We start from the raw sequence: 27,988 nt of genomic DNA, 5'->3' as shown, positions 1-27,988 counted from the left end.
ACAGTAAAAAGTATTTTAAAAAAGAACAAAAGTGTCATAGATAGTCAGATATTGACGCACATTTAAAAAAATAACTCTTTGAAGAAGAAAAAAACGAAGTGGAAATGCATCAATAAACACATTTGTACCAAAGCTGGGTTGCGTACCTAATGTCACGAAAATATGTTTAAATATTACTAAGCTTTGATAGGGCTTAAGCTGGCAACGTTCAATGCCAAGATCGGCAACTGTGTGTATCAAAACAGGAGACGAATATATAATTCTACTAAAATATACATTTAAGTCTAAGATAGAATTTGCAAGGCAATTAGCGTCAGGATATGTTGAATTATTCCTAAGCTAAGCAGTTACAAGTAACTGCTCTCATAAAGTGCCACGTGTTTTGGTGTTTTTCATTTTATTTTATTCTTTCAAAAGTTGTTGTTAATTTCTTAATATCAAAGACGAGAAGACAATACCTTTTCAAGGCACATCTACATGTAGAAGACAGTACATGTTTAATACGCACATGTTTATGTATTCGGCAGTTCACGTAGAAGATGACACTGAATTATATTAAAGGTTTGATAACCTGTGCTAGTTACGATACGTATGGACGGTCATACACATGGAAAAATAGACTGACGCAATGAAAAGGTAATTACTTGATTACTCCTAGTCAGACCTAAATTATACGTGTATCGTGTTTTCAAATTTCAACCATAATTAAAGTTAGTCCTCCTGTGCACTTTAAAATCTAGAAATAATACACTTGCCAAATAATTACCTAAAATGTCAAAAAGAACTAGTCAAGTTAATAAAATAGGATTTCAGGGTATATAATATCCAATACCCACATGTTACTCTTTAGCAATCTGTTAAATTCCATGATTTCGTATGTTTTCAGTATTTGTAGCATACAAAAACATGAATGGGCAAAAGCTTTCGTGATAAGCCGGACAGGCTAGTATAATGCATGTCGGAAAGTGATTGCATTCTGTGCCATCAACTGTGACCCTCGTATAAAACCTGAGAAAACACCGAAGCATGTTTGAATCTAATTCCCTTAAATAAATAACTCTCCCGAAAATCTTCTTCCGTTCCATCTTTAAGGTCAAGACTGATCTATTGAAATAGGTTTGTATAAATGCCTTTCAAGGTTTCATCTCTGATGCAGTTATCTTTCAAAGGTTCCTACCAACAACTAGTGAAAAATTTCGGTGTCTGGATGAGTTCTTTATGTTCTATTTCCGTGAAAACACTTTTGAGGCTTTCCTTCGTAAAACGTCTTTTGCATTTAAGACTGCCCATTACTTCAAAGGGTTCATCTTCACCCACGCTTTTGTACTCACTTATGGCTTTTTGCAGCACGTCAGTCATATACACAAACATATACTTGAAAACTGAATCAAGCAAGGCTGACGTGCTCAGTAAATACTGGGGTCATTTTAAATGTAAAGTAGTAACACTCTGTCCACCCATACACTAAAATGTTGGCTACTACTCTCGTTCCTTTTCTTTGATCGTTTCCTCTTTTGGCAGATGATGAAGGAAGAGAGTTTGATCTACTACCTCATTTCTTTGTTTCAGGGATTGTTTTTATTCTGCCAGACTTCGTTTCAGCACTTTCTGCTTGCAAATCATGTACATTTCTCTTTCTAACTAACCCTAGAAAAAAAGCGAAGGACGGGAAATGACTTTTCTCGGACATTTCTGCCACTGTTCCTATAAATAGAGTCTCCTTAAAATCTCGAATATCAAACATACATATACGTTTATTCGGCCTTGTTTAGTTTAGCCGCTAAAGAAGATCAGTTCCAATTCTTTCCCTTTGATTACATCTTCATTACAGTCTTTAGGCACTCATATGTTTCTCGTTCCTACACCATTTGTCGTTTTTCGTTGAATGAACCGGGCCTTTCCTTCCAAAGAAACTACTGAGATATTTTTTTTCTGACCAGCATGGATAACTTCCAGATACAGATGAGAATCGAACCTGACATACAAACTATTGAGGTTCGTGTGTGTATCACATACATGTATATTATCCAATTGTTTAAAATATAACAACTAAAAATCAACCATGTCAAACAATGTCCATTGAATATAATGTGTGATTTATTTGATTCTTTTGTATCTCAAATTTGTCTTACATCTGTGAAATTTGGGGATTTTGAAAGCAGACAATATAGAAAATAGAAAATATTGCAATTGTTACTAGGTTGTAACTTTCTACCAACCATATGTCTGTATATGGAGAATTGATATGAATGTGTTATTAAATACTGGTTCGGAATTGCTAAACAAATATAATTAATGTCTTATTACATTATACCAATGAATGTATACCTACTGGGAAAGAAAGAATTATATACATTTTAAATGTAAGAACTAATCTGTTGAGGTAAGGATTTGGAAAAGTCTGGTATTACCCTAATCAGTCAATAGATGTTGCTTTTATCTCTTTTTTTGAATCCAAAACTAAAAACCATTTTCATTCTGACTGGCGTTTAGCAGTTCCTTTGAAAAATTTATAAATCTTTAGAGAGATAAAATTATGATCGAAACCACTTCTCATCTTAGAATAATTCCTAATGATAGTCACAGAAAGGCTTTAAGATGAGAAATTGTGACCCAAATCCCAGTCGTTTTATTATCCCGGAGTTGAACATTCTGATTGACTGGTTCTCTGCTAACAAAATGCTGGCGGATCCAGAAAAGTTGCAACCAATAGCGGTGGGTAAAAGGACATTCAGTATGAAACCTGTACTTAATATAAGCAGTGATATCCAAAAATTGCGAAGAAATTGTTAAACTGCATGGAATTGACATTTAGTATTACCTGCAATTCGATTCAAATGTTTTTTTAAAAACAAATCTATAGGAAAGCTTCAAAGCAGTATATGTCTTAAAACGTATGGGTCATAAAGCTAACAAGAATAAAAAAATTTAAAGGCACAATAGTGCAGAGTGTTCGTAATTTTGTGAATGTTACAGATCACATAACTAGTGAAATGTGTCGACTTATAAGCTGAAATAATTCAAAATAACTTAGAGTTTGAGAAGATTAAATTGAGCAATTGATAAATAAACGAGAGAAAATGAATTTTTGTGGGGGCCCGCTTTAATTGAAACTTGTAGGTCACGAACCGTTACGGAAACCTCACGTGACCACAAAAATGTATACGTCATCTTCGTCCAGTGGGCGGGTTATGAGTCACGTGGTTGTAATTTAAATATCTACTGTAAACAAAAATGGCGGACACACGTGAGCGTCAAAAACGTAAAGGTCGCCCGCGCTTATCGCTTTCCGAGAAGAAACGTTGAAAAACTGTCTGAGAAACCGAACGGGACTTATCAAGTATTCGTCTTGGGGACCAGTTTGTTCGATGGAGAGCATTGATGTAAGAGTTAGGACTGGCATCAGGGACTCAAAAGGCGAAGTTGTTGTTGGACAGGTAAGCCAATGTCGGTGTTATATGGTGAATCACATTAGTTTCCCCAGAATCAAGTGACTGTGATGTCTATGTATAAGTGTTCTCCATTTTTCAATATTTTGTTCCTACTGTATGTTTGAAAGCACACTGTTTTATTAATACAATGTTTGCACAAGGACTTGCTTTGTGATATGTCCAAAATAGATGTGATCGGCTGATCAATATTTCACTCGGTGACTGCATTGTGTGTATGTTGGGGTGGAATATATTATTTATTTTTTATAACAGCGTGCTCATAAAGGTCATTTTGTACACCTGTCAGTTATCTTCGTGAGACAGGTTTTTTTTTTAAAATTCGGCGAGGGAACTTAGATACATTTACAAGCGTTATCATTATTTATATCATATCTATCCCTCTCTCTCTCTCACACACACACACACCTTAGGTTAATGTGACATGCACATTACTTGCATAAAAGTTTAATAACCTTATCATGTAAACGTGATGGAACAAATAATAAGATTTTATTTTACATCTTTCAACTACTAGTAAGTCTATTATAAAGCACTGTATTGACTACAGTTACAAAAGGATCTCTAGTCATGATAGGAAAGGATGTTGTAGTGCTACCAAATATATGGCTGGTAGATTGTTATCAGTTAAAGTTTTGAGCTGCAGTCAAGTTAGTTTTATTGATGTGAATTTTTTTTATAGATCTATTATTATGCATTCTTGCTTAAATGAAGTATTTTAGTTCTAAGTGTTTAACACAGTGCACAAAGAAACAGATTTAAAGCATAACTTATAATACAAATGAATATTTAAAAGAATATAGCAAAAGATGAACCCAAGCATACAGAACCGATGGCCAGTACATTTTCATGCTTCACATCAACACCTGGCCAAGTGCTTTTGCAACATACTGAGAGAATGAAGACACCTTCAGTATCTGAAGTATTTGCTATTGAATCAGGAACGTAAAAATGACAAATTTCTTGCAGATTTTTTTGTGTGTGGGTGGGGGTTGTCTTACAATTGTCATTCTGCTAAAAACAATGATGTAACAAATGCAATGCTGATAAAGGACATTATTATAACTGCCAGCAGGTTGAGTTCCCACTTCATGCTTTTCTTAGTTTGAGTTAAAAAAAAACCTTGAATTTCGCTTTCTCAGAAGTGGGGTTGGGTATTTCAACTGTGCCACTTGATGCATAGAAAAAGGCATAATTTGAACTGTCATTGTTTTGGTTATGCAAAAAAGTTCTGGTATACTATGATGGCTAACCCAATAATCACAGCTGGGTTTTTTTCCCCCACTCAATACTTAGAGGACCAGTGATTGTATATTGAAATTGTGTCTACATGCCTCATATGCTTTCCTTATGCCATTTCCCATTTATACATGTATCTATGTCCCACATGCAGTTCTTGCTAACACCCTCTTCCCATCTATTCACTTAGCTCATGATGAATGCACATAAGACATATTTAATTTAAAAACAAAATACTGTGATAACAGTTGAAGTTTGTTTTTGGAAACCACTGGCAGTTCATTAGAACTTTATTCATTAGGACTGGTGATATAACTTATTTGGGATTTAATTTACAATACTGTAAGTTCTTTTTAAATTTCATTTTTTATTCTTGGGAATTAAATGACTTGTTGGTTTTCACTCTTTACTGTTATAAAACTTTTGGAATTGAAAAGCTGTTACTGTTTTGATGATTGCTCTTCATGCATTTTTAACTTTATTTTATCTACCTACTTTTCAAGGTTGCCAAACAAATGGATAATATGGCTTTATTACAATGGTCCCAAGACATGAAACAGTTTTGGTTTTCATGCAAGACTGCTAGCAGCTATGGACAATTTTTTGTGAGTTTTCAGTCCTTTTATTTGAAACATATATGTAAACATTTGCTATTGTATACCTTTGTATGAAATCAAAATTACAGTGCATAATCCTTATCTTCTGATTTCTTTTAATGTATTTTTTATCAATATATATTCATCACCAAATCTTCTAGGTATGTAGTTTATTAAAAGTAATTTATTTGAAATGTCATAGTAATGTGGAATATTGAAGGAACAATGATCTGAGGAAAATTTGAATCCTGCTACACTAACTATTAGCCAGTTCTACAATGTAGCTTTCACTTTATGATATAAATCAAGTTGTCTTATCAATATGGGGTCACCATGACAAAAGAGACCAGCTTTAGGTGCTAAAGTTATTGATTGTGGCATTCTTTCAGAGTATCTTGAGGAGTGTCCTAAATCACATCACCAATACACATGAGTAGATCCTCTCACATGGCCAAGGCATTAATAAATGTCTTCATGAACCTTACTTGGAGAATGAAGAGCTGACAAAGCCTTGGCTTGATGAAGATGATCCCAAGAAGAAAGCCAAAGTGCTGAAAACAGTGGAGTATTAATTAAATTTCAGGTATGCCATTTCAGGATTGCAACAATTGCATGGTATTTAAAAGAAAAATATGAAGACCACTTTAGATATTTTTATTCTCAACTAAATAATAAATCACTGTATATATTTACCATTTGAAGATCTGAATAAGTTAGAATTCATAAGATGTGTGCACATGATACATGTATAGTGACACTCCTTCTCAAGTCTTTGGTAATTTCAGGTATAAGACATGCACATCAGGTATAAACAATTCCATGACACTCTATCAATAAACACTTCAGTAAAGATTTTATGTATGCAAAAATTACCAACAGTAATGATTATTTAATAATTGTATTAATCTGTTAGCAGATTACAAATAACACATGTTACAAGATACATGTTTTTGATAATTGCAGAAGCACTGCTGAGCTTGAAGTTTTTCATCAGCAGATCATGATGTACAGTGCCAAGAGATTTTCATACATCCCTCCTGTGTACAGGATTAGGAATGAGCTAGCTGCTTTGAATCACAATATACAAAGTGGCTGAGGTGTAATGAGAAACAAAGAAGGGGAGATAGTGTAAGCTTGTTTCACTACAGGGCATTAGAAATAATTTTATATAGTGATTGTGCATTATGATCCCTGCCTGGAGATCAGACGAATGGAGTATTATTCACATGTACAAGTCATGAAAACTTTGTATTAGATACAAGTCATTTTGCAACAATCGGCACACATTTATAAATGTGTGGTAAGGAATCTTAATATTTTCATGCATACAGATCTTGTAATTAGTATTGTTATCATTCTAGTGGATATTTATTTTGATTTGAGCAATGCAAGTCTAATAATTAGATCCAGTGATATGTATAGCACTTTCCCAAGGGACTGACACACTTTATTAAGGATATATGGGGTTTATGGAATATCCTCAGGACGTTTGGGGTAGATGATGTCATCATGATGATTACTATCTAATACCTGTTCATGAAAACATGTTGCTTTCTGAAGGAATGGGCAAAAATGCATCCTGTCTCACATAGTATTTTGTGGATAGAACAAATACGAACAAAAACAAACCCTCAACAACTCCTTCTTGGGAACTGATCATGAGGCTCTAATATTGGGTAAAAAGTTAATATGGGTTAGCATGGGGATGCTTGTCACACATGTTAAGAAAATAAATTTTTCTTTAAAACAGGCATCGATGTTACAACAAAAAAAAGCGGCAGATGGTCCGTCTACCCTTGCAAGGAAAAGAAAACATCCCCACATCAGGGAGCTTATAAAGAAAGTCCTTATCTGTCAACTTGAGGGAAAGCAGGTATGCAGAGGAGAAGAGAACTAAAGGAAGATGATCCCAGGAGAATGTGTAGAAACCTGGCACCTCAAGAACCACCATCAACTCTAGTTTTGGTGTGGTGAAGGAGATCTCTCGATTTTAGTTATGTAAAATATGAAACAGTGTCTGATATATAGAGGTGTCAGCTAAGGCAGGTTACACTTTATATAATATCCTGAAATATCAGTAGTTGAAAATAAAATAATGTATAATATTGTATCTGCAGTTGCTGAAAACTTTTTATATTGATTATTTATGATCGTGCCCACATTGTTTATAGGCAGAAATAGACTGATGTTAAAAAAAATCTGAAAGCATTATTGTTTGATGCAATATTATGTGCATTTATAAGAAAACAATGAATAAAATCAATTGTATTCATTTATATACAAACTCATACATGCAAGAAAGTGTTTAAGTTCATGCAAGCCTAGAGGGGAGGAAGCCAGTGTATTGTCCATCTGGATATTTGTCATGTATCTGCCAGAAACAGCAACAGGAAATTACATGTCTCTGTCCAGACCCCAACCTTCCATGTTGCCATAGTATGAACTGCCTATAGGTAGCATGACTGTTGGCACTCATCAAGTCAACTTTATCGTTGAGGACAAGAACATTTTGTCTGTACATCCTGGACAAGGCAAGAACAGCCTCATCAAGGATTAGATCTTGAAAAATCTGAAAAATTATTCCAACTGTAATATCCTATTTCTAAAATGTAAAAGAATATATTTTAAGAAATAATAGGAGCATGTGCTTATTCAAATGTTATTCATCTTCGATCAGCAAATTCCACTGTCAAATACACATGGATCAAAACTGCACATGGTTTTTATTTTGACATGAACAATGAGAGTTCCATCGCAACTAGAACTGATAGTTTATGTTAAGATGGACAGCTCAAAGTTTTTGGGGAGCATTTCTAGAAGTCAGAGACACCTGCATTGGGATCAAATAGGAATGGTTGATTGCAGCATAGATTTGTTTAGTGAGGTACCCACATTGAAATCAGGTAATGAAAAGAATCTACTCGATGAGTATCAATTGTAAATTAAAACAAAGTCCTTATCATTTGCATATGTATGCATGTCTGTTTTTGCACGGTTTACAATTTTAAAATTCTTTCACAGTGGTTGCAAAGAAATAACATTTACAACAATCATATATGTACATCAATTATCAATCTTTGAGAGTCCACCTTGGAAATGGAATTCATTGTAAATGTTGTATTGTAAGAGTAACTATCAAAGTTTTAATTCTGTTTGTAAATTGATGCAGTATTTTGATTTTATTGGTACAAAGTGCAAGTTGTACATTCATAGGCATGTGCTACACATATCCTGTATACAGAAAGAGGTTTTCTGTAATGTAGCCAACATACGTGTCAAGTTATTCATACCTTTTGATATATACATTTTGTACATAAAAATTTTAAGCTCTGGCAATAACACGCTTAAGGAATATATAAAAGTTATTGAAAGAATTAAAGAAATTTCAAAATTGCCATTGAATCGAGTAAATTTGTTATACAGAAATCATTTGCACTAATCACCAGTTCAAAGGTGGAAACATTGAATGCCAAGCAGACTGGGCAATTAAAATTCTTACCCAAAAATGTTAGATCAGATAAGAAGGGAAAAAAAATTCTTGCAAGCCTTCATGTCAGTCTTAATTCTGGATAAATAAAACAATTTAGGATTATTAAATCCTTAAGTTTATCAAGATATTGCATATATAGTATTATCTTAACATATTTTGGGGCTTTAGAAATACACATTAAGGCATGCATCATATTTAAAACAGAAGAATAAAAGTGTAGTATTTATTTCACAAGACTTAAATGGCTATATGAATTCTGTACATGTCTAATTTTTTTAAAAAACTGCAACCTAGTCAGGTCTAATTGCTGAACTCCAAAGTAAGATTGCATAGACTTTTTGTTCCCATTTTGTATTTAAAAAAAATAAAACTAATAAATGTATTACTTCAGTTGGTTTATTAATTAAATTGAAAAAAGAGCAAGTTGACCTTAATAGTATTGAATGTTTGTATGCCACTAACGTAGATCACTAATATGAAATGATTTTAGCTAATCTACCATTAGGCCTTCATACAAAGGAATTTATCTATTTTAAGTGTATCTCTGAAGCCGCTGTATATATTGGTTTGGAAGAAGGAAATAGAGTTGGCATTTCTAAAATCAACTGGAATACTATTCCAGAGCAAAGTTCCAGAGTACTGGAAACATTTTTTGAATAATTCCTTAGTTGGTTTGGTAATTTTATACTGTTTGGTAGACATGGATCACAGTTGTGGAGTATTACCAGGTAGCCTATACTTGTAAATATTCAGGAGCACTATTATTGGATATCATGTACATTAATTTGGCTTTTCTCAACCAGATTCAGTCTTTAATAGGTAATAATTTTAACTTACCAGCTAAAATTTTCCTTGCTTACTTTCTGGATTGATATAGCCTCAATGCACTTGTTTTAAGATGTGCCAGCTTTGCTATGATTTTATCATTTGAATTACTCCACACTGTGTTACAGTAGTCTAAATAGGGTTGTATGTAACTGTTATAAAATAGTTTTCTGTACCTTATCCTACTGAAAAGCCATAAACTTGAATTAACTTTTTTACTGACATGTTCAGTCCATGATAGGTTATTATGTACCAAAACACCAGGTAGTCTATACTGACAAACCATTTGCAAATTTGTATCCTTCCATGTCAGACATAGTTCATCACTATCAAGATTTGTTCTTTTTTGCCATGTTGAGATAAGTAATATTTTAGTTCTTCCAGTCGGCTAGCGTGGGTATGTGGGAAAGCCTGCCAGTAGCTTCTCGTGGGTCGGTGGTTCTTCCCTGGGTTTTCCAGGGTTCTTCCTCCATCAGTTATACTGGCCGCCATGTATAGCCTATCTTGTACTGAAAAATGGCGTTAAACACTAGAACAACAACAAGTTCTTCCAGTATTTACCACTATGCCATTGCATGTGCACCAGTTGTCCAGTTTGTTTAGGGCATCCTGTAAATAAATTTATAGTTTGTGCTTTGTGTTTTGGATGTCTGACAATGTTGTGTCATCTGCATAGAGATCTGTAGATGAAATTGAGTCCCTTAGTAAAAAGTGGTAGGCCATTAATAAATAGTATCAGTAGTAATGGACCTAAAATTGAACCTTGTGGTACTCCATATCTAATTGTTCCAGATTTCTGACAGAACATTATTTATATAAATATGTTGTGTTCTCTCTCTTAAGTTTGAAGTAAACCATCTAATTGTGCTTTCATCACATTGGTTGATTTTCAGTTTCTTAAAAGAATTTCATGTACACCAACCCATAAACTTTCCTGAAATCTACAAATAGAGATCCTATTATTCTACTTTGATCAAGTGTTTGAAGCCATTTATCAGTTAGAGAGATCAAGTCAGTCTCACATGAATGTTTCTGTCTAAAGCCTGATTGAATAGGGTGTAACAGCAACTGTTTCGTTAAATATGGCATGAACGAGTCATGGACATGTTTTTCAATCAATTTTGACAAGTTTTGGTTGTATTGAAATTGGCTGGTAGTTATCAGCATCATTCTTAGAACCAGATTTGTGCATATGCATTACTTTTGCAGTTTTCCATATTTTGGGGACAGATGAGGTTGCAATATTTAAATTGATTATGAATGTTATGCTATCTGAAATAGCTGAGGCAGAAGTTTGAATGAGTGGTGGACCAATCTGATCAAGTCCTGTAGCTTTCTTGATATCAAGTTTACTGAGACATTTTTTAGCAGTTTTTTTTATACCTGTGGGATAGAGAAACATCCCTCCTTAGGGATTTCTGAGCTTATTATAGTTGTTTTCTATCACTGGTTCTTTTAACTTAGTGGTAACGTTAGTGAAAAAAATCACTCAAAATATTTGCAATGTCAGTGTCATCAGTGACTTTTGTGTCATTTACCAGACGTGAGTGAATTTTATTTGTCTGATCTTTGTGTTTTACCCCAATGAGTTCACTGAAGACTTTCCAAATGGAGTTTGTGTTGCTCTTTGTGTTTTCAAGCATTGATTGATAAAAAGGTCTTTTTTTAGCCTTTTCAATCATACTTGTTATGTTATTTCCCCATACTTGATATTGTGCATGGTTTCCCATAGCCTTCAATTGGTCTCGTGTCTTCATAGCATCTAGAATTTCAGTAGTAAATCAGTTAGGTTGGATTTCATACTTTACTCAATGTACTTTTAGTGGTGCATGCTTAGAGACTACATTCATAAATCAGTCCACACTTTTAGAGCTTCACATATGTCATCAAAATTTTGGATAATATTCCATGGAACTTTATATAGGTCATCTTGAAATTGTTATTTACTTCAATTTTGGAAAGATCTGTAAGTGATAGTTTTGTGTGTATTGTTCCTATTTATGTTGCATTTAACCTTTCTTGTCAAAAAAGTAGGATAGTGGTCACTAAGACCAACATTTGGTACATTAACATAAGCCACATTGTTTGGTAGGTTGGTATAAATGTGATCAATAAGAGTGCTTGATATTTCTGTTACACTTGACTAGGCCTAATGATTCAAAAAATTCCATCCAGTTACTCCTTATTTGAGTATTGAGTAGGTCCTTATTTACACTGCTGAGTATATATGTTTCTTTCTCCTGTGCATGAACATTTTCTATTTGTTTCAAAGAGTTATCATTCCAAATTGCTTTGGAGGAAGGTGACCTATAAATGAAACCAACTAGGAATGATTCTGCATTATTTTGAGAAATTTCCACCCAAATACTCTCAATTTCATGTGACCCCAAGTCAGGTCGCCTTTCTGCATTTACATCTTGTAATGTATACAAGACGCCCCCCCCACTCCCCGCTGTCTCTCTGTCCCTGCATAATGGTTTATTGTAGCCTTGACAGTGAAATAGATTATCATTGTGGCTAGCATTTAATTTGGTTTCAGTGAGTCCTAAAACATGCATATTATTTTCCTTGGAAGACAACATTACTTAATATGTTCTATTTTTTCCACTATACATGTACCTTGTGCATTTAAGTGACCCATGTTAAACCTTTTGTATTTAGTTTCATATCAATTATATGTATTTCATCGTGCAATGGGGTACTCTATGAGATTGTCTCCATAATACTTTTACCATTTTGGTGTTATATAAGGTGGCCATATAAATGAGGGGCCTCTGTATTTTCTATGGTATCTGTGCATAGTCTTCCTTTATCAAATCATATTGGGGTGGGGTGTTGAGTAGCAACAAAAAGTAAAGCAGTTTAAACATACATTGTTTGGTAAAATAACTAATCCTTTAATACAAGTATGCATTTTCTAAGTTGTGCAAAACACTACTGACATAGATATTAGAGTCTTTGCCAAGTTACTTAGTACCAAACATTTTTCAATATCAATCAATACTTGTTTTGCAAGATATAAATAAACAATTACCCTCATTCTTGTCTGCCTTGTCTGAACTATGTGTAGAGCTTGGTCAGCTCAGTTTTTAGGCTGCACAGCATGTCTTCCTCCTCTCCCCCATCTGGTTTTTCAACTTCTTGCTCCATGCCTCATCCTCCCTCTTCCTCTTAAAGGTCGCTCTAGAAATGAGCTTGAAAGTGAGCTGATTTAAGTCTATCTAATGAATTTTAATATGTAAATGTATTTCATAATTTGACAACTAATATATTCATGACTACTTATCAAACTTATAGGAATATAGTGCTAACTTTGTATCAGAAATTATTACATGAGAGGTTGTGATTTGATGGAAGTTTTTTTGGGCTGGATCAGGTCAAGTGTTGGGTAGGGTGGGGATCCAAAATTTAAAAAGGGCCCCTTCTTTCCTCGAATGGGCACCAAAGCAAAGTCTATGTGTCTATTTACTCAGTGTGCACAATACCCAATAAACATGTGCAAGAATAAAGCTGTGGTCAAACTTCAGCTGACAAGTGACTGTACGTTTGTGTGTGTGTGTACTTTTTTATGATCTGGCCCCGAGTTTTGAACCCGGATTCCATATTCTGGTCGCAGATTTAAAAAAAAAAAAAAGCTTATTTAAAACCTTGTGTATGTAAAGTATTAACTTGGAGAAGCACACAAATTCTTTTCCGCTTCGTTTGAAACATCAGAAAGATGGGTGTTAGGGGTCCACTGGTGACAATCTGGTTAGAATTTATAAATTGATTAATGAAGTTACTCAATTTTGAGCATTTTCAAATATCACTGATGCTTTTCATTTATAAAATTGAGTGGTGGGGCCCGGACGTGAGGCAGTACGAATTCTACTGGGCAAGAAATAGAGTGAGTACCTGTGGGTTTTTGCAATATTGTACAGAGCACATCGATTTAAATTATTCTCGTACCACAAAAACTTTGAAATATAACTATAAAAGTAGTTCTACATACATTTCATTGTTTCCTCTCAAAATTAAAATTAGAAAGGAAAAGGATAAGAAGAAAAGAATGAGATCAGAAGAAGCTCGTACTCACCGTTGTTGACATTTTGGGCGGTCCGTAGCGTGGTTGTGTGTTACGTCATCATCTTCAGTGTTTACAATGTGGCCTATAATTATGCAAATTTCGGTCACCGGAATTATGTGTGTTATTCATTCGGGATCTGCCGATCACTGCCGAGCGGGATTTCAACATGGAGACGATAGATTCGTTACTCTACGTACGAAGATTTCAGAGAGCTCGTATTTCATAACGAGAACCCCTACGTACTTGATATTACCCTAGAAATGCCTTTAAATAGTATTTAATCAGTTGATATACATAAATGTCCCAACATTTTTGTAAGAAAATTCACCCTCAGCTGCACTATTGTGCCTTTAACAATTTTATATACATTTATATTCTCAGTTTCAATATTTGGCCTTAGCCTTTCATTTCTGAAGCGACATGAAAACTACTAAACTTGAACAAATGCAAGACTTTGCTCTAAGATTTATGTATGATGATTTAACCAGCAGCTATCACAAACTTTTATTTACGGCAACAATGAAAATTCTAAAGGTGAGAAGACTTCGGGATATGGCTCCAGAGATTTTCAAAATACTGAATAAGCGTGCTTCCAAATGATGGATGACATAATACGTTTTGAAAACAAGAAATATAATTTTAGATATTCGAATATTTTAGATGTCCCAAGAATAAAAATCTCAACATTCGGCAAAATGTCTGTTAGATGTGAGCTGCCACTCTATGGAATGAGCTACCAAACGGCTTTATAGAGCAACCGAACGATATTTCTTTAATTCTATCTTGGAATAGTAGAGTCTGTTAATGTAATATCTGTAAATAATACCGTCCCCACGCCATGATGACGGCAAATGTTTGTGTTAGCGTTTGTTTGTTTATTTGCCCTTGTATTATGTACTAATCAAGTGCCATACTGTTAGCTCCTTTCTTTTTTGTGTAAGGCGTAAGCTGCATCGCATCATTCTATTTGGGTGCGTCTGCATTTAATTTAAATTTCAATTCTTAGCAATAATTTAAAAAAAAATTATACAATTTATAATCTTAAATTATGTTTTCTTTAATTTAACCTATATAATAAATTCACTTTTAATCACTGCGTTTTACAATTCGTTGCTTGCTCCTTTCTTAAGTCATGCGTTGTATTTTTGAACCAGTTCTGTTTTTATGTCGTATGATTTGTTTAGATTTGTTTAGATTTATCACTAATAATGCATCTTGTAATGCCTTATTTATTTTATGCAGTACCGGTAAAAAGCTCATAAAATGAGAGCTTATGCTGAACCGTTGTTTTAAATAATGACGACGATCTTATTATTCCTGGTTAGAGTTTAGCTTGGTTTCTTTCCGGACCCTAATTGCCATTATGTTAGAGAATATGATGTTCCACAGACAGTAAATTTAGGGTGCTAATAGCTCATTGAATTCGGAACTTAGTGTATGATTTGTAAAACACTACATTTCTTACTGCCCTTCACAACAATACATTTAAAATGAACTCTTATGTTGTATAACATGTGATAAACCAAATTTCACTGAATGTGAACGTTTCATGCCAGTGGGTCAAATACCAGTATCTTTTCATTGAAAATGAAACCTATAGGCTAATTGAGCAGCATAATTATTGCGAACATTTTCGCTTATAGAGAAGCTGTGTTTATTTAAAGATGTTCTAAAACTAGTATCACCGTTAGCTCCGGTAAGCAGGTAAGTTCATTGTGTTTGTTGTATAATTTATTGACCAGTGTTTAATGAAGGATGAACAGATGTAGACCAACACGTAATCCTACATGTAAGACCTCGATGCAGATATTTATGTTTTGGGCATCTAAAACAAAAATAACATGCGCTACGTCTTACATTGTTGGACTAGACCAACACGTAGTAATCCTATTCCTACCCCCCCCCCACTTAAGTAGTCCAACATGTAAGACGTATCACATGTTATTTATGTTTTAGTGCTACGTCCCTGACGCCCAAAACATAAATATCAGCGCAGATTTTCTTACACACCGGGCTACTCCTTAACATGCAGAGAACAAATTGTTGATCTAGATGTAACTCGAGTCTCTCTGCAAGGATGACCTATCCGACCCAGTTTTTGATTTTTGGAACGTTCTTTTGGGTTGAGGTCAGTGGTAAAAAGAAATAACATAACTCGACACATGGTGCCACTCCAGACCAACAGGCAGATTTGTTTTGTTCGGACATTACCAGTAAATTTTAGAGTATGATTTTGCATACCATCAAATGAAAAATTGTTCACTTTATTTGGAACCTCATACATACATATTCCTTTGGAAGGTCATTATTTACATGCCCTGAGAAGTAATCAATTTTAAATGATGTGGTTATTTTTTTACTAGATCAACCTAAATGTGTGATCCAGTTCAATCCGGATTGAATGTTGCATGCTGTGATGTCACACTGAAAGCTACACATGTTGATAAACAACTTGTTACATGCTCTCTTCTTGACCCAGTTTAGTACCTGGCCACCATTGTAATGTCCCATAGCTATCAATATTATATGCCTGGAAGTTTCTTCATTACAGTTACGGTGCAGAGTATTAAATAATCAAAACTGAACTCTGTTAAACCAACTTAGCATTAAATTTTTAAACAGTTCATTATTCTTTTAATATTCAATTTAAGATGAGTAAATGCACATATATGACCTGTACGACTTTTACTACAGAATGGGGTACCTGTATTCTGAGTAAAAATAATGCTAGTCAGGCTTGTGGAATTATTTAGAAGTTTTTGAATGATGCTGGTAAATTATAAATATTCAGTCCCAAGCTGGGCTCCATTTGCAGCTCCCACACCCTTGTGAAGATTGCCAGCTTAATTGTATCAAAAACTATAAACTTTGTTTACAAAGCAAAGCAGGTGACCAATGAATTGGGAACATTACTATTTCTGTTCTCTCTATTTCACTGGTAAGTGATAATTAGGTCCTCACTTGTCCTGCGTGCTTAATAATAAGCATGCCTTGCTCTTTTACAGTCTAATGCATCATGGGTTAAATATATAAAGTGCTACCTATGCATATGTTTGACATAGTTAAGCTTGGATATTAGTGGACTGAGAAGTTGTTCTGCCATCAGTCATGTCAGAAAAATAAATGTGAAGAACATCTTGTTGGTCTAGAACAGGAGTCAGCAACATACGACCCATGTGCCATCTTGTGGCACATGAAGGGCAACCAAACATCTCGATTTTAGCAGTGTTACTGGCTTACTAGTGGCACATTTTGTAATTAATCCGGAAAAAGTGAAAGTGGCACGCTAAGTCAGATAGATTGCTGATCCCTGGTCAAGATTATTAATGACTCATAAAAGTGTCCAAGACAGTTTTTTCACTTAGAGGAACAGAGATAGATACACTGTATTTGAATCTATTTGATTCAAAAAGTTGATGGCCACTGATTCTGTTAATATATGTATGGACAGAGTGTTTTCATTAATTCTTACGTACAGCGAATTATTAATTGCAAAACTTGAAGCTGTTCCTTTTGCTGATTAAAATTTGTAAAAGCAGACCCATGGTTTTCCAACATAATTTCTGTTCTTAATTTTGATCAAGCAGTTTGTGAGGAGGTTTGCTGCATTTTGAAAACTAAACTGCTCCAAGTCCCCAGAACAGATTCCTCAAGATCATGATGAAGTATGAAGACATTGTCTGGACAGCAAAGCCAAAGAAATGCAAAAAAGATCTCAAGAGTAGAGGTGTATCTCGTATTAGCTTCAATTTAACACCGGAAGATACAGATATTGTAAAATTGTTGAATGTCGTGTTTTTGTTAGTCACAGTACAGTAGAATGTGATAGGGGATTCAGCTGCATGAACAGTGTTAAAAATGTAAAGAGAAAATGTTGAAATTAATACATGTTTCAAATGCTTTGGAGCTTCCAGTCAGTAAGGACATTACTGGTTGACATCAGAAATATAATAGTTGAGTGAAATGGAATCAGAATTTTATTTTATTTTAAATGCTGCATTTATTTCCAATATATATATATATATATATATATATATATATATATATATATATATATATGGATAAATAAATATTGACTCAAATTCTTGAAATTAAATTCTAGAAGACAATGATTGCTTAAGCATGAGGAATTCAAATCCTGAAACAGGGAAGACTGATAAAGATGTATGTTTGAAATTTCTTCAGTAAACAAGAAACAGATACAGGTATGTGCGACTGGTTGTTTTTGTTGTTCTTTTCATAGTGATGCACAGATTTTTATCTGCCTGGGATAATGTTATTTTACTATATGGCTGGATAGATAGAAAGTTCTTTATACAGATGATCTAAAAAAGTGATTTTGTTTCTCATGGGTTTAGTAAAATTTATATCACATGATAAACCATTACGACTTGACATGTGTGCATAGTGGTAGCAGAATTATTTTCCCCCAAAATGGGGTAAGAAAAACGTTCCAATACCCATTTCCAAAGATTAATTGGGTATTGCTTAAGCCTCCTTGGCCGCATATTTAACTCGTCCACAATCAGCTTTGAATAATATGAATATTCTTCTCTATACAGGTAACTTTAGATTAAAAATTATATTGATGAAATTTTCAGGGACACAATAAATCCAGGGACACAATAATTCAGGGACACAGTAATTCCAGAATTATGAAGTTAGAGCAATTTCAGATTCACATCAGTAATCCATGTGAGGTTGTGACCACTGGACAGCAACTTAATGGCATGGTCATCATCAATCTAACCAAACCAATGAAAATGAAAGGTATGCAATATTACACATTAATTTGTGTCATAGAAAGGAAAATTTGCAGATGATTCACTTTTGAAAATTTTAGAACTTCTTTCTTCAGTTTGTAGCTCACTTCTATTAAGTAATGGTTAGTTATTGTATTGTTCCCAGTATCCACTGTGGTGTCTGTGCTGATAAAGTATTCACACTCTCACTGACTGTCAATCATTCTTTCTTTCTGTGTCATAGGCCACAGTTTGGAGTCTGTTTCATAGCATATACAACTGGAGAAATGTGCTTTGGGGGCTAAATAGGTACATGTATAAACATGCACATTTGTTGGACATTCATCATTAGGTTTTGGCATTTAGCTCGGGGTTTGTTGCACACTATATAAATACTATTATATCAAGAATTATGAAACTTTGTGAGGTAATACATCTTGATAAGTACTATTCCTTCATCATAAATGTAAGTTACTGTACCCATATTTCACACATTGCTGACTTTCATTAAATTTTGAAGTTTACATTTATATCTGAAGCTATCTCTTCATGATGAAATCATCAAACTCTATGATTATGTCTCAGTAGCACACCCTTTCCTTAAAGGACAGTCAGTATGATCTACATTTAATATATTACTGGCTTAGGTTAAGTTGTTGCATTCAGCTCATGACTAGCTAGATTTTTTTTCATTCTGTGTATACTTTTATACTTAGATTCAAGAAAGCTTGTGAGGAGATGCATCTTGATGAATGCTATACCCTTGTCACAAATGAAGGTCACTGCGACCTGTATTTGAGGCTTCGCTGACCTTGGTTAAATGTTGTGTTTTACATTTGTTTCTCAGGCTCTGTTTATGTTAGATTATCAAACTAGATGATTGTATGTATATGTATAAATACCATACCCACTGTGATCTGCATTTCTGGCTAAGTTTGTTGTTCATTTATGTCATGACCAAATAGGTTCTATTACCCTATATATATATGTATATATATATGCTTTTGTACCTAAATTCATGAAAATTCGGTGAGGGTATGTATCTTGATGAGTCTATTACTACACACTTATGACAAAGTAGGTCACTACTCTGTACTTCATGCTTCACTCATTTTGTAAAATTGCATGTTCTGTGTTGATCTCTCAAGCTCTGTTCATGCTAGACTCATCATCAAACTTCATGAGCGTATTCATCTTTATTAGTACCAAATCTGTACCACAAAAGAATATCACTGTGACCTATATTACATAGTACTGGCTTAGGTTTCATTTTGATGTTAGCTTATTATCAGATAGGTTTTAACACCCTGTTGATATATACTGTTTAACCTGGATTCATGAAACTTGGTGAAGGAATACATCTTGATGAGTACTACACTCTCATCACAAAAGTAGGTCTCTATGACTTGCATTTCATGTTTCACTGCCATTGGTTGACTGTTGTGTTTTGAGCTTATTTCTCTCTTTGTGCTAGAATCATCAATTAGTACCATACCCATACCACAATTAATGTCACAGTGACCTACATTAACATTTTACTGCATTGGGTTAAGTTTTTCATATAGCTTATGGCCAAATAGGTTTTAGCATCCTGTGTTATACTGAGATTGGAATAATGGGGTGAGGAAATGAATCTTGATGAGTACTACATTCTCATCACATGGGTAGGTCACTGTGATCAATATTTCACACTTTGCTGACACTGGGTAAATATCGTATTTTTAATTTATTTGTCAAGCTGCATTTTTGCTAACTAAATGATTATATTAGTCTTTGTTGGTACTACACCCATGCAAGAAAATAAAGACACTACTGAACAACATTTCACAATTTAATGGCTTAGGTTATGTTTTTGCATTTAGCAGTCTATAGATATATATTGTTATACATGTATTCATGAAAGTTGGTGAGGAGATGACACTGACACCCTCATTACAGAAGATGGTTTCTATGATTTGTATTTTATGCTTTACACCTTTGTAAAATAGTGTGTTATAAGTTATTTTCCATGCTCTGTATATGCATTTTACAGAATTTTTACATCATTATATTTTATATTTCATGTTCTTGTGCTTCATTATACATGTATTTGAAAGGCATTAGCTTCATAATATTTGTGCAATTCATTTTAACAGTGTCGGAACATAAGCTTTTATTGGCACTGGATAGCCACATTTGTGCTGTGGTTACTTAAAACTACTACAGACATACATATTCACAAGCCCTGTTTATGTTACAATCATCACTTATGTGACTGTGTTTGTGTTATGTTAGTGCCACACCCTTACCCAAAAGAATGTCCCTGTGACCTAGATTTTAGAGTGTGCTGGCTTATAAGTTCTTTGGGTTAGCTGAAAACCAGATAGATAAGCAACCTGCATACATACTATTCTGATATTTTTTTAATTTGGCAATATATTTTCTTGATGAGTAGTCCACCTGCATCACAGAAGTTGATCACAGTGACCCATATTTCATGCTTTACTGCTTTACTTTCAGTCTCAAGCATGGTTAATGCCAGAATCATCAAACTAGTTAGTAATGGATTGTATTCATCCCTTTTTTGTCACAGTCTTTCAATAAATGGTTATTGTGACCTATATTTAACATTTTACAATTAGCTCGTGGCCACATTCATTGTTTGTCTGCTGTAGTATACTGCTATACAGTACTTTGAATAATGAAACAGGGCGAGAAGGTGCATCTTGATAAGTACTGCACCCTGATCTTAAAAATAAGTATCCACAACTCAGACTTAACATTTCTTTGACTTTGGTTTTATTTGGTTTAATTTGACATTTTTTCTGTTGCTATATTCCATAAACTAGGTGATTTTATTGATCCCTTAAATGTACCTTACCTATACAAAAAAGGTCACTATGACCTATATTCCAGATTTTACTAGCATAGTTTAAGTTGCTGCATTTAGCTCATGACCACATAGAGGCTTATCATGCTCATTGCATACTGTCTTACAATGGTCTTGGAAATGCTTTATCATGCATATTTGGACACAATTCTTTTTATCAGGGATGCAGAAAATCACTTATGTAGGAGTCCTCTGTATGCATGTATTAGCTGGCCAACAAATTCAAAGGCTTGCCAGTTCTGCTTCCATCACCTGCTGAGTGCAGAAGTGTGTTGATCAATTGTTCATTTTAGATGTGCTGTTATTTACAGTGACAGAATTCAGTGGCTGAAAGACCTCAGATGTACATGTCATTATAAGAGTACATCAAAAGAAAATATGCAGTAGCTGGGTGGCAAGTTTAAAGACTTCGACTAGCCGCTGAGTGGTGGGAAAACATGCTGATATTTAATGGTGACTGAATTCAGAGGCAGAAAGACTCAGAGATGTACATGTGGTCATTATATGAATACATCAAATGAACAACTTTAGCTTTCATTATTGTGTTCATTTCCTAGTGTAGCAGAATAAGTAGTGCATGTCCACATGTCGAGACTTAGACAAAATATCATTTGCAAAATTTGGATAAGTATTTTGGGATTAAACAGCAAATTGATGAAAATTGTAATGTGATTCAGGAGAGTGCTCAAGTTGCTGAAACTGATAGCCAAGTGTAAGAAAGTGTGCAATTCCTGGTTTAGTGTTTGGAATAAGGCCTTTCCTTGAATTGACAAAATTTAGTCTCACTCCAATGGACAAAGAAAAGCTATATGTCAGTGGTGTAAAGAATTTGGAAAATTAAACTCGGTGACAACCACTGATTCTTCTCATCTGGACATTTAGACACTTAAGGCATGCCCAATATGCTTATGGGGACTGCAATATTTGCTGGTGGGACTTTTTTTTACCACAATAGGAGTCGTGGAATCCTAGTTTTAAAATCCTAGCAAGACCTCTGGTCTTACATAAAATGATGAAACATTGGTAAGCATCTTAACACATTAACCTCTAGCAACGAGTTAACGTGGCAGGAGGTAGTAGCCTACTGCCGAACTCTGTAGCATCATGGTCATGCATGATACACTAAAGTGGGTGGTATTATAGAAATGTAGAGAGATGTAGCTCTAGAATGATACCAAATAATCTGGAATTACTAGTTGCACTACAAAATACAGTTGGAAAAACCTCATTTTTTGGACTCAGTTTTTTTCTACCCAAAATTGGCCCATGGTTGGGATCCGATTTTGAATCAGGATTTTAGACTTTTTGGTCTCAGATCTAAGGCACACCAGTATGAACTGCAAACAAACAGATGAACCTTTGCAAAAAGCAGGATAAGATGGGCATTTGGAATAAAGAGTGGTCTCGATAAAAAAATAATGGCTCCATTTATCAAAAAAAAAGTACTCCAACTTTTATCCTTCTGCTCATGCGCGAGCCAAATAGCCAATGAAAAATGATGTTTCTAACACAGCTAGGCAGTATGTTATTGAAAGATCACCTGGGATTTGGTGTTTTCGGATCTATTTAGAAATAGCTTTCCAAATGTGTTTCCTACTCGAATTTCAGGCAAAAATGACAAAAAGCTCCAGAGGTTAATGTGTTAATGAGCAGTATCAAGTCAATATTGGCCATATTTTATGCTTTGCTGATTTGGATCAAATTTTTGTGTTTAGTTGTATTCCTCACAATTGTTCATGGAGCAATATTGAAATTGAGGATGATATTCATATTTGTCACTCTCATGCAATATAAGAGGGGCCCCGAGTGGTCTAAAGCACTCTTCGTTATGGGTCACTGCCATCTCACCATGGATCAGTGGTTCTTCCTGGGGTTTTCCTGGGTTCTTCCTCCACCATTAATTCTGGCCGCCATGCATAGCCTATCGTGTGCTGAAAAATTGAAAAATGGTGTTAAACCCCCACAACAACAACAAAAAATACAATATAAGCAGCTCATTGTGATCTGTTAAAGGCTTATGTTAGGTTTTTGCATCTAGCTGATGACCATGCAAGTTGTTTGCATGCTAGATGCATACTGTCCTACCCAGAATTTGGTGAGTGGATGTATCTTGTATAGTTCAGAATCCTTTTTTTACCAAAGAAGTATCTGTGACTTCTGTCTCTTGATCAGTGGCTTAGTTAAAATTTTGTGCTAAAAGTTCATTTCTTGGTTGTTGGTTATAATCCAGTCATGAAATTTGATAGATTGGTGCATATCTGTTGCTGCTGTGCCCATAAAACCAATGAAGGTCACTGTGTTTTACATTTTAAGATTATGTCAAGTATTGGTGCTTATGATCACATTGATTTTGACATTCTAGAAAGAAGGCAGTATGAAATAGGAATATTCTTGTTGTTTTGGGTTTAATGCCATTTTTCAGCAGATGATAGGCTTACACATGGCAGCCAGTATAACTGGTGTAGGAAGAATATGGAAAAAAAAAACAGAAGAAACGGGAAGCTACTGGCAAGCTTTCTTACATACATACCCACATTGGCCAAGCTTGAGACTTGAACCCATTCAGACAGAGGTGAGATGGATGCGATCAGTAAAGGCGATCACTTTAGACCACTAGGAATAAATATGTTTATTCATTGCTAAACATTCCATATTAATAACTCTATGCTATATACTGTACCACGTTACCCTCTATGGTTAGCTGTGTTTTGTACATTTGAATGAGTATTGCAATCAGGTGAATGGACTTCATGCAGCATGTTTTTTATGTGAGGTTACACCAGTTGTAAATCAAGGTAATTATTGATTCATGAACTAAGTACTGCTGGATGTCACTCAAGGGTTACTCCAACCCTGTGACTTTCACCCAGTAATTTTATCTGCCTTTTAGGGATGGACAGGGATCGTCCTGGGCTTCGCCAATGTCGCAAATTGCGATTTTTTTTCCTTATTGGCGACAAAAATATCCCATCTGGCGATTTTTTTGGCGACATACTTTTTGGTTATTTAATTTGTACATACAATCATGGATTTGGACTGGATAAATTAAAAGGCAGAACGAAAGGAAGCCACAAACTTGACTAAGCAATGCATTGGTATCAATCTGTTACACAAACAATCCTTTGTTCTTATTGACAACCCCATCTTTACAGTGCATTGTTACATCATAATCTGCTTATGCTGACATCTGGGCTGAGTACTGTATGCTGCGATACAGTCAATCATGCTACCGCACTATACCTACAACTGACCGACTTCTGAAGACGCGAATAGAACAGATACAGTTAATTGAATGGCTAATCCTTCTGTTTTTTTTTACACATATACCAATACAATAGTTTTGCTGAACCTTCATAGAAAACTGATAACCTTTGAAGTACCGACAACTGTGTATAAATACAAAGCAAATGGAAACAATCTAAATCACAATTACATCTGTCGCCAGTGCAGCATTTTACTCATTGATCTTTTCCTTTTGCCATCAGTCCTGTGTTACGGCTGCAGAGACTTAAACTCCGCAACAAGAAATAGCAAATAAAAAAAAAAAACAGTTTTGCATAATTAATAATAACTATTTATTTCTCAAAATACGGGAGTGAAAGAATCCCTAAGTTGGGTGTGAATTTATGCTTATATATACGGTCCAATATTGCCAGGTGTTGACTCATGTAAGTTTCATTCGTGGGAATGGAGATCCTATTTTTCTTGTCGAGAAAATTTATACAGCATTCAGTGATCATTCTTGGGATTTAGGAAGCAATTCGCTACAAGCATTGTGAAGCTAGCCATAAAGGGGGGGGGGCTGCTGAGAGACTACTGGTGTCACCTGTCAGCACTGTACACTGTGAACGTGGATTCAGTAAGATGAACTTCATAAAAACTGACATCAGAAATAAGCTCTGCATCTCATCTCTCGAGAATTTAATGAGAATCAGCAGCATGTACAGATGTGAAAAATTAGACTTTGAAACTGCATTCAACAAGTGGGCAGCCCTAAAATCGCAACGGATCTTCATGTAACACTTTGTAACATTTTGTTAATGCTTCTTGTAATTAAAGTATTAACTAATCCATCTTTTGTAATTTTCATTGCCTGTTACATTAATAGACTAAATTAACACTTGGAAAAATGTACACTACTTTTTTTGGCGACACTTTTTGAAAATTGGCGACAAAATATTGAGGGTGGCGATTTTTTTGGCGACAGCTTTTTAAAAGCCAGGACCATCCCTGGATGGATAATGTTAATAGCTTCTCAAGCATATTTTCAGAGCAATGATTTTAAAAATATACAAAAATGACATTTATCTGTTTATTATCAATGTATACATCTACATTTATATGATAAAAAAGAATTGTTATTTTATATTCCTTTTGTCAGTTACACCCTGTCACAGTAGGTAGGTAGGTAGGTAGCTCGGTGGGTAGGTAGATAGGTAGGTAAGTAGTTTCATAACATGTTAGCACAATACTGGCATAAAGTGCCAATTAAAAGTTAACATTTAAAAATTTGAAATTGATTTAAAGTTCAAAATGTTGAGCTAAATGATGAGAAAAATAGGCTTTAGTTGGAAAAGGGATCAGATTCACTTTATTCTGAATTTATAATCTGCATGATGTGTTTACAATGCTACTGGAGACTAGTGAAAGTAGAGGTGAGCTATTTAATGTTTGATTACACTGGTTGTGGGGGCCCCAAGTGGCTGAGTGGTCTAAAGCGCTCTCTGTTACGGATCACTGCCATCTCACCTCTGTCTGCATGGGTTCGAGTCTCGGATTCTGCCAATGTTGGGTATGTGAGAAAGCTTGCCAGTAGGTTCTCGTGGGTCGGTGGTTCTTTCCGGGGTTTTCCCAGGTTCTTCCTCCACCATTAATACTGTCCGCCTATCGTGTGCTGAAAAATGGCGTTAAACCCTACAACAACAACAACAACAACACTGGTTATGCTACACCATCACCTGTTGTAGTATTGTTTGCTTGTAGAATTCGATGTACAAAGGTGGACTTGGGTGTCAGCAATATAATTCAAGTTTTTATAAGTCTTCTACATCGATTGCAGTATTTTTAACTGAAATTTATAAACAATACTTCTGTATGCTTAGAGTTTATAAACAGGTATAATAGGAATCCATGTCATCCTTCTGTTTACGCATTGCAGTTTCAACATCAAACCATTAGCAGGATGTTGTTCCATTATACTGCCCATGGTAGCTACAATGCAATGTAAATTCCTACCAATAATGCTGATGCCCTTTCCAAGAACAAAAAGAGAGAGTGAGTGTGGTATAATCCTATCAACGAATGTCAGACCTTGATAGGGCTACCAGTCAAGGCGTCTGAGCTTACTTAAAGTTGAAAAGAGGACCGAGGAATTTCAAAGCAAACACTTGAACCCTTAATCTATTTACTATAGTATTGGGCCCCGAGTGGCCGAGTGGTCTAAAGCGCACTCCATTTCAGATCATTGCCATCTCACCTCTGTCTGCATGGGTTCAACTCTCGGATTCAGCCAATGTGAGTATGTGAGAAAGCTTGCCAGTAGCTTCTCATGGGTCGGTGGTTCTTTCCGGGGTTTTCCCCAGGTTCTTCCTCCATTATTAATACTGGCCACCATGTATAGCCTATCGTGTGCTGAAAAATGGCGTTAAACCCTACAACAACATTTACTATAGTATCATCAATTTTTGTGGGGGACCAATTTTTTGTAGTTTTCGTTGTTGCCCCTAACCACAAATTTAAATCCCCAACAAAAAATGAACCATGTAGGATGATGCCCAATGTTTTCTTAGTGTTTCTTTCCTAGAGATTAACACAGCTACTGGTATTTTATAAATCAAGGTCAATACTGTAATCTGGTAATTATATATTTGCTTTTACTTGTGTTTGTTTTATTTTTTATTCTAATCTTTTGAAACAAAAATTATAAATCTTTTTTTTTATTGTTTCAATGCACACATTCGATTAGGTATCCGATAGCTACAGTTTTACACTAACTGCCTTAAATCAATATGTGAGGTAAGTAAGGACAGAGAGAAGATAGAGAAAAAGCTTAAGGTATTCAAACAATAGTAATACTGAAAATGAAAGAAAAAATTAATAAAAATAACTACATGAAAATTAAATTTAATGCTTATTTAAATTGATCCTTCATTTGAGTACAACTGCTGTTGAAACATTTAAATCCTTCTGAAAGCACATTTCATTTTATCCATGCATTTTTAATCCAAAAGAACAACAATCCAGTATGATACTATAACTATTTCTTGAAACACTGTTATTAATGAAACACAATGTATATACACTAATTACAGCAGAGTATTAAACCTCACACTTCACATATTTTTGGATAAAGCCACTGTTTCAGCATCATGTCAATCAAGTCTCATGGTAATCACAAATGCTTCTCAGGTATAATCCCGAAATTGCTGAATTAAACAAGTCCAGCTTTTTCAAAACTACTGATAATTAGGTCTGATCTTTCACTCAGTGTCGCATGAGCTGCAATAATCCATTCAGCATTAATTGGCTTGTTTGATAAGGTTGCAAGGTTTACTAATACTGTGCACTGATTGTCACCAGTAAGATCTTTTCCCTCCATGACGCCCATGACCTGTTTAGCATACCACTCATGGAAGTGTGGCTTTAGTTCTTCTTTAATAACTGACTGGCCTAGTGTTGTTGGTTGTATCGGCTTCCTTTGATGTTGAACACT

At 34.8% G+C, this 27,988-nt stretch overlaps 1 protein-coding gene and 1 long non-coding RNA gene across 4 annotated transcripts in view; one reads left to right on the top strand and one right to left on the bottom strand.

Moving 5' to 3' along the window:
• Positions 1-5,922: 5,922 nt before the first annotated feature.
• Positions 5,923-13,701, bottom strand: LOC149782545 (uncharacterized). The gene is made up of 3 exons (XR_016414382.1): positions 13,675-13,701; positions 12,634-12,782; positions 5,923-7,853 (listed from the first exon to the last, which is right to left on the bottom strand). It is a non-coding gene; the product is annotated as an uncharacterized LOC149782545 (long non-coding RNA).
• Positions 13,702-15,044: 1,343 nt separating this feature from the next.
• The window catches only part of LOC149782544 (arrestin domain-containing protein 17-like), a 50,770-nt gene continuing 37,826 nt past the window's right edge, over positions 15,045-27,988 (top strand). For 2 of the 3 annotated variants that reach the window (XM_089933974.1, XM_089933973.1), the window contains exons 1-3: positions 15,045-15,369; positions 17,768-17,870; positions 18,267-18,435. In XM_089933974.1, the coding sequence (XP_089790100.1) occupies positions 17,832-17,870; positions 18,267-18,435 (208 nt within the window). In that variant the 5' untranslated portion in view covers positions 15,045-15,369; positions 17,768-17,831. The remainder of the gene's footprint in view (positions 15,370-17,767; positions 17,871-18,266; positions 18,436-27,988) is intronic. The other variant, XM_089933975.1, reaches the window with a different exon arrangement.

Source organism: Sinohyriopsis cumingii, chromosome 15 (genome assembly GCF_028554795.1).
Source record: "Sinohyriopsis cumingii isolate HCF-2022 chromosome 15, ASM2855479v2, whole genome shotgun sequence".
In the NCBI taxonomy this organism is placed as follows: domain Eukaryota; kingdom Metazoa; phylum Mollusca; class Bivalvia; order Unionida; family Unionidae; genus Sinohyriopsis; species Sinohyriopsis cumingii.
The sequence above is the reverse complement of the archived record's forward strand: the minus strand, read 5'-3'. Positions and strand labels throughout refer to the sequence as shown.